Genomic DNA, 7,700 nt, shown 5'->3' with positions numbered 1-7,700 from the left:
AATTTTCCAGGGGCTAAGGGAATTACAAAGATAAATAAAACTTAAACTTATAGGTACTGAGAACAAATTGACGGTTACTAGATGGGAGGGAGGTTGGACAGATACGTGAAAAAAGTGAAAGGGAATAAGAAATACATATTGCCAGTTATAAAAATAGTCATGGCATCTAAAGTACAGCATAGGGAACACAGTCAATAATACTGTAATAATTATGGCGTCAGATGGGTTCTAGACTTATTGGGGTGATCACTTCATAAGTTATATAAATGTCTAATCACTATGTTGTATACCAGAAACTAATATATGTCAACTGTAATTGAAAAACAAATTTTTAAAAAGATAAATAAAACTTGATTGTGCCCATAAGGACACAGGTTATGATAGGTATGCAAACTGTTAGAATAAATTTGCTAAACTTTGTGTAAGAGGGTGGCATGGAGTGCTCTTGGGTAAGGACACAGAAGTCCCCGCCATGTCCGCTGCCTGTGGAAGAGCAGGCAGAGACGGTCCTGCCCCCGAAGATTCAATTCAGGAAGGCTGGGATAAGCCTTCCTGAATTTGTAATGAATGCCTTGTAATGAACTTGTAATGAATGCCTTGGCTGCTCATGCATGGTTCAAGATCATAACTTGAGAATCATGGCCTGTAACGAATTCCGAGATCAACTAACCTAATATTCTTTTGAGAGGACATGGTACCTTGGATGATAGATGAGAAGATGACCTGGGTTCTCGTTCTGGTTCTAATACTTGTGACCCATGCAATTTTGGGCAAGACACTTAACCCCTAAAAAAGTTAGTTTTCTCAATCTATAACATAGGGATATGATTACCTAGTACAGCCTAGCTATCTCAGAATCACTGATGGTTTAAATGAGAAAATGCATAACTGCCATGGCAAAGTAACAACCAAGAAGTACTGATATTTTAACTTGTGCTCAGACTAAAGGCAAAATGTTTAGAATTGCCACACCTGAGCATGCAGGACAGCACAAAATCAAATTAAAGTGTTTGTTGGGTGGGAGGTGAGTCTCAGATTCTCATTCTCATATTTCAAATGACAGCAATAGATTAAAAAGGGCAACAAACAGAAGAGGAAAGGTGCACAAGGCCCAGAAACCTGGATCTTTACAGAGAGGCCACTGAGAGAGGTCACCTTCATGTCTAGGTTCCTCATTGTGCCCAACAGTGGGCAACACCATGGCCCATGTGTTCCAGCTCAGAGCTTCTGAGGTTTTAGCTTCGCCTTTTTAAGGGAGTTCTGAAGAGCATTCATTTAAAGAGGGATGGATCCCCAATGATTAAAGACATTCAATACCCAAGAGTAACATTAGTAGCTTAAATGAAGTACCTGCAGCAGCTTTCTCCACATAATGAAGCTCATTATAAAATAGGGACACTTGGTGATATTTTTCTTTTACGACATTCGATATGTAGTGCAACAGTGTTTGCTTTCGGTCTGTTGACTTTGTATCTAAGAGCTGAAAAAAAGGGGAACATAAGTTAGAGTGAAAAATGGGGAGTAACCCACCAAAGGATATTCTCCCATTCAAGAGTTAATAACTAAGTACAGATACCATTTTTTTTGACAAAAAAAAAATTCCCACAGGAGAGTCAAGATTGAATTAGTCCTTTGGTGAACCAGGCCACCGATAGTGAAGTGACCAGAGGACTCGCTGATCAGGAGATATGCTCAGCTGCAGGGATGACTCTAAGCACCTACAACTGTTCGCACACCTTCATTCACAGGAACCCACCTACCCCACATCTGCTCCATTGGCTTAAAAGCAGGAAAGAAGACTCCAGTTTTAGTACTCTCCAAAGCAAAGGCCCAGAGTAAGAGTGTGTGTGGAGCTAGCAGGTGTGCTCGGGTATCCTCCACACAGCAAGGCTCCTATGCTACAGTCGTCACATTTAGCTCAGCCCCTCTCTCATTCCCCGGCCTCTGATGGCCCAAAGCAGATGTGCTTAATGAACCATGGCCTTCTGGAGCCAGAACTGTGACTAACTGGACACTTCCCATGAAATGATCATGTCCCCCTAAGCTGAGGATTCAACCCACTGCCTCACTTCTCACATGGAAGCCACATTACCCACATGCAGCCTAGGGGAGGGAGTGCATTGCAAGAATTTCACTAGTCCTGTCCCTATTAAGTTAGGTGACTCTGAAAACCAGAGCATCCTGTTCTATCCAGGGAAAACAAAACAGAAACCCAGAAACGTCTAGAAAAAACAGAAAAGTATAAAAACATGGAAAAAATTCCCTAATATCATCCAACCTCTCCATTAATGTTTTAACCTACTTCCGTTCAATTTTTTCTATTTTACTTAGCTAAAATCAAACTGTACATTCAATTTATACTCTGCTTTCTTTTCTCAACACAAAATTATTTATTTCTTTGAAAACTCTTCCCAAACAGTCTAAGAGTTGAAAGAAAGTTCATTAACTATTGTTATAACATATTTAATCATGTCCCCAAATCTTGGATCTTTATATTATTGCTTATTTGTAATTATAAATAAAATACAGCATCCATAATTCAGACTCTTGAGGAAAGATTCCTAGAAATGGAAGTACTAGGTCAAAGAGCATGAGTATTTTTAAAGTTGTAAGCGTCTGCTGCCAAATGGTGTTCCAGAAAATTTGTACCAATGGGTCCTCCCACTAGCAGAGAATCTTCATTGAAACATCACACCCCTTCTTCCAAGAGCAGACATCCTCCACTTCAGGATCTCTGCCAGCTGTTTTATCCCCCATATAGCTCTTGTATTTCTTTTAGCCCACTCACCAGATCTAAACTCTGAAGTTTAAATCCATAAACTGCTCCTCGTTTACTGCTATTCATATAGTTCCCAAGGGCCAAAATGATCTGGAGAAAAAAAGAGAAAAGAGAAGCCCATCAGCATAGCGTTCCAGGCAGAGGAATGCAGCTGACAAGTCAGCTTTTCCATAAATGTATACAAGAAAAACTTTACTTGCCTCCAGAATTTTCTTGAGTTTTTGGGATGACTTTATAGAGACAGATGCTGCGATAATTGAGTGCAGTTGCTAGATTTCAGTCAAAGGAAGGAAAGGGAGAAAAAAAAAGATGTTAAAAATAGGCAACTTTAACTGGAAACTAAAAATTAGCACAGAAGAAAACAGGTCTGCATTTAGACCTTAATGCCTTAATGCTGAGATTCTCTTTTTCCTACACATAACAAATTTAAATTGTCCTGCTAGGTCTTAGGTAACCCTATCATTACATGCAAGCTTTTCTCTAAAAATATTTTCTCTCAAAATATTTGAAATAAGAACTTGCTTATCATAAAACCTATAACCAATGAGATTCGGAGTTGGGAGTCAATGGCTTCTTCTAGCAGAACTCGATTCCCTGCCCACGATCTCTAATTATGTAATACAATTAATATTTTTAAATCAATGCGGCTGTCCAAGAATGAAAACAAAACAGCAAAAGCATGTAATCACACTCTAGAAGCTCTGAGAACATGTTTTGAACAGACATGCTAGTATAATCAATAATTAATAAAACTATAGAAATAAAACTGGGAAAGAATTGTCTATGGTATTTGTGTTGCTGGTATTCCTTAAGTCTCTACCAGATTAATATAAAGGAACAAGAGATGGTTGGCTATTACTGTGTATCACCACAGTGTGCCATAACCCACTTCCAGGGAAGAAGACGCCTATGGCAAATTTAATGCTGCTAATGAAAGCCAATAAGCCTGTTCACTAAAGATACGGGATTGTTTTTAGAAATGAAAGTCATATGTTCAGTCTTGCCAACCCAACCAGAGAACTGGTATCTTCAGGAGGGGACTAAGCTTGTGAAAATAGTTTTCCCTTGTCTTCTGTGTTGATATGTCCTTTAAAATCCAGAAACACAGAAAATGCATGCATTCTCTAAGGAGAATAGTAGTATGAAATATGAAAAGTTGCCATTTTCAAATTTACTTGGAATACACGATATGAAAAAGATGGCCAAAATAAAAATGCAATATTGAAAGTTCTGGGAAGGAGTCTTTAGAGCCCATGACACTAAATGCAATTCTAAGAGAGACTTAAAAGGAGAAAAAAAAATTCTCCATCTCGTCGGACACCCTCCCCTGCCGGAGGTGGCCCACTCACAGGAGTCAGCATCTGAATGCTTTCTGCAAAGTTCCCAATGAAAGCCATGATGGTCATCTTCTGCATGAGCCTCTCAATCTTACTGAACTGCATCATGAACCGGTCTTCATCCGACAAGTTCTCCAGGGGCTTCCTTTCCCGTTCATATAGCCGGAGCACTTTCACCTCGTTCTCAGTCGGCAAGAACCTCATCAGACATTCTACAAAGTCTACAGGCAGTGTCTTCAAGTCAAATCTGAAGACAGATGTGGACATGTCAGTGTGAGAGAGAAAACCTACTCTTTCAATCACACCTCCATCTGGTCCAGCTCATGAGCCACCAAGTCAATTCTTGATAGTTGGATTGGGAAGATGCCCCCTTGGTGCACAGTCCTCACTGTGCATCAAAAATCTTTTGGTCTTTCCTGAAAGCCTGGACTTTACCACAACCACCTCACTTAGTTTTTAGGCTATTATATAGCTCTAAGCTTCTAGAGATCAATAGTAAATGACAGCAGAAAGAGGCAGAAGGAAGGCCGAAGCATCTGATGGTTAAGTCGTTCAAGGACATAGTTTTTAGGCATGTGAAGTATTGCTAATTAAGGAGATTAATATTATACAATTACAGACTATCTGGTGAGCTCTATAAAATATTAAAATTAAACCAACAGTCTGATATATTTTCTTCTTTAGAAAAAAAGTGCATCCAAATGCCTGTGCCATATGGATGTTTTGGCTTAAATAAACGCATCTCTTTAAGAAATATCAGATCTTTGTAGATGTATGCTCAATTTGAAGAAATAAAGTATTTGCTACTATCTCTATTCTCCAGACAATCTTTGTTCAGCAAAATAATATGGTTGTATTTAATCACCATGACAAACAAGGTATGTAAAAATTAAAAACCAAAATGTATATTAGGTTTCAACGCCAGAAATCAGAACAGGCTATAGGATGTACTAGATTATTAGATTATGATTCTGGCTGAGGACATGAAATTGGAACAGATGATTTCTCAAGGCCATTTACTGCTTTAGGAATCTCTAATCAAATTTATGAAATACTAATTTATGATGAATTCATTCTTAAAACATCTAATAACACCCTTTTATTTGAAAGTCATCATCATAAGAAGAATAGATTCTTCTAACAGAAAAGCAAATAAAATCAATGCCTTCTCTGCTGTTTAAAGATTTAAAAAAAGAACTGAACTTTGTTTAAAATGTCCTGAAAACACTAAGAGCGACAGAAGTCACATTCCTATTGTTATAAATTTAAATAGTATCTCTATCGTATTTGCATCTGGCGTTGAATTGTATCATTCCACAAATGCCATCAAATTTGTAATTCAACAAATCTGGATAATCTTTAGATACTCCAGAGAAAACTGACATTTTCTCCTCATTCTTAGCATCTGCAATACTCCTCCACTCAACTTTCCTTTTACGTAAGCTTTCCTGTAGACCTATATAAGATAGGAGACGTCACAATCCAGTTGTTATTCTTCTAAAACAATTAATTACTTGTAATTCTAATACAGCGCTCTCAAGGATAATTTCTGGTCTACCTCTTTTGTTAGCATTTTATTAAATGCTGAGGTTGCATTTCCACAAAGGAAATCTCTGGCATGTGGATAACAAGAATTGCGCCATCTTTTACCTTGCATCTTGCCTCGCTATTGAAATATTTCTGTCACCTACCAATTCATAACTTTTATATTTTTATTGTAAATTTACTAGAATACAGTTTTTCAGAATGCCCTAAACTTACACATGAATAGCTTTACATATCTCATCAGCGGTCTTTCCAGCTTTCCTTAAAGTTATGGCAAGATTTTTGGCCCTATTTGCTTCTAATAATGTCACTTTGTTGGATCCCTTCTGTGTTATCTTCTGTTTGCTTGAAGAAAGATCAATGGCAGGACCCTGGGCTTTTGTCTTAAATATTTCCTCAAATTCATCCACATTTAAATCCTGGGGGAGAGAGGGATGAAATAGGCAAATTGGATTATACTTAAAAATCGAGTCAGGAAGCCACCATTTATACAGTTTAAATAGCAAAGAACTTATTTTTTCTACTCAATACTTGTCTTTGAACATGGCTAGCTCTATTTTCCTATTCATGTTACGAGTGTGACTTATGCCACATATACAGATGTGAACATCTAAAGTACACAACTGATCCCAGTCAATTCAATTGCCTTTCAATAATTAGCTTACAGGGATGGCAATCATAGACTAAAACTATCCATCGAACCAGCTAGTGAGTGGGACTGTTAAGTCCTTATTCACTTACAGTTCAATACAGGGTGTTATATACCCTTTTATAAATTAAGAGCAGAGAACACGTCAGAGATTTATTATTTATTTATTTATTTATTTATTTATTTATTATTTATTTATTTATTTATTATTTATTTATTTATTTATTTATTTATTTATATGGAAAATTTTATTTATTTATTTATTTATTGGCATACATTAAAGATGTTAGAAACTATTTTAACATAACTTTTTAAAACAGTTTTAGGACAACCTTACAAAATAGTGTCCGATTTTATCCTCTGACTTTATAAATCTTTTTCTTTACATCAAGGCACTTAAAATACCAGTATTTTATCACTGAAACTTCCAGGTTAACAGAGCACCCGCTCTGCCTTTGCTGCACAGAGAGGGCCCCGTTTCTAACCAATGGAAAGATACCTCCAAAATTCGCTCGTCATCAATTTCATTGAAGACAGTGCCATTGATCTGGTTTGGCTTCAGAGCAACCCAGTTGAACACGGGCATTCTGAATTTCGTCTTGATTGGCTTCTTAATTTTCACAGCTACAGAGGTCAGAGAGAACAAAATTAAGATTCCACCAAGACCCCAAGACCCTTGAGAACAATCAGACAACAGTCCTTGCAGATGACACTTTAACACTGGAGGAAGCTGGCAAAAGATGCCCAAGTGATTGAAAATATCACACATAGCTTTCACCAGAGCAATCTGACGTCATTATTTGGTTGATTGATAAAACATCGTGTTAAAGTTGTCTAAGAGTCAGGGGCTGATTGTTTTTTTAAATGCAGGTGACTGGATTGCTGCATTATGGTCACAAAATTTGGACAATGCTTAGGGTAAATAAAGAATGGGGAGCAAAAATCATTATTAATGTTACTAGGTAGCAGAGGAGGCAAATAGTCTGACTTAGTTTGATATTGATGAACATGACTCATATTTTGACATGCTAAATTCCTGGTTCTAGAACACATATTTTCAAAGAAATCTCAAAAGATAATCAGAGACTGCAGGTAGTGGCTCTCTAAACCACCGAGAATGTAACATCAAGAATGCTGACTTTCAGCCGGAGTAATACATTCCCGTGGATGATTTCAAGAATGGGGATTATATTGGCTGCTGAGGTATTTCAAACGGACTAAGGGCCACAAATGGCCTAAAGTAGAAAATGTTTAAGTAGACAAAAAGGGTACTTAGAAGTCAGATTTTATATTGCTTTGTGAGAACTGGCCACAGTCCCTTTCCCCTCTTTTGAAGAGCAACTTCCCCCCATGTGTCAGCTGTGTGCTACTAGAAGGTGTCAACGAACTC

The 7,700-nt window shown here is 37.5% G+C and overlaps 1 protein-coding gene across 1 annotated transcript in view; it reads right to left on the bottom strand.

Annotated features, from left to right (window-relative positions):
• FMNL2 (formin like 2) overlaps positions 1 to 7,700 on the bottom strand; it is a 260,260-nt gene that overhangs the window by 13,898 nt on the left and 238,662 nt on the right. Inside the window, 6 exon segments of the mRNA XM_025039419.1 lie at positions 1,351 to 1,480; positions 2,789 to 2,869; positions 2,980 to 3,048; positions 4,129 to 4,363; positions 5,878 to 6,080; positions 6,810 to 6,934. Of these exon segments, the coding sequence (XP_024895187.1) occupies positions 1,351 to 1,480; positions 2,789 to 2,869; positions 2,980 to 3,048; positions 4,129 to 4,363; positions 5,878 to 6,080; positions 6,810 to 6,934 (843 nt within the window).

The sequence above is a fragment of the Pteropus alecto genome, unplaced genomic scaffold (genome assembly GCF_000325575.1).
Source record: "Pteropus alecto unplaced genomic scaffold, ASM32557v1 scaffold3, whole genome shotgun sequence".
NCBI classification, from domain to species: domain Eukaryota; kingdom Metazoa; phylum Chordata; class Mammalia; order Chiroptera; family Pteropodidae; genus Pteropus; species Pteropus alecto.
Note: the sequence above shows the minus strand (reverse complement) of the source record. Positions and strands in the feature narration are given on the sequence as shown.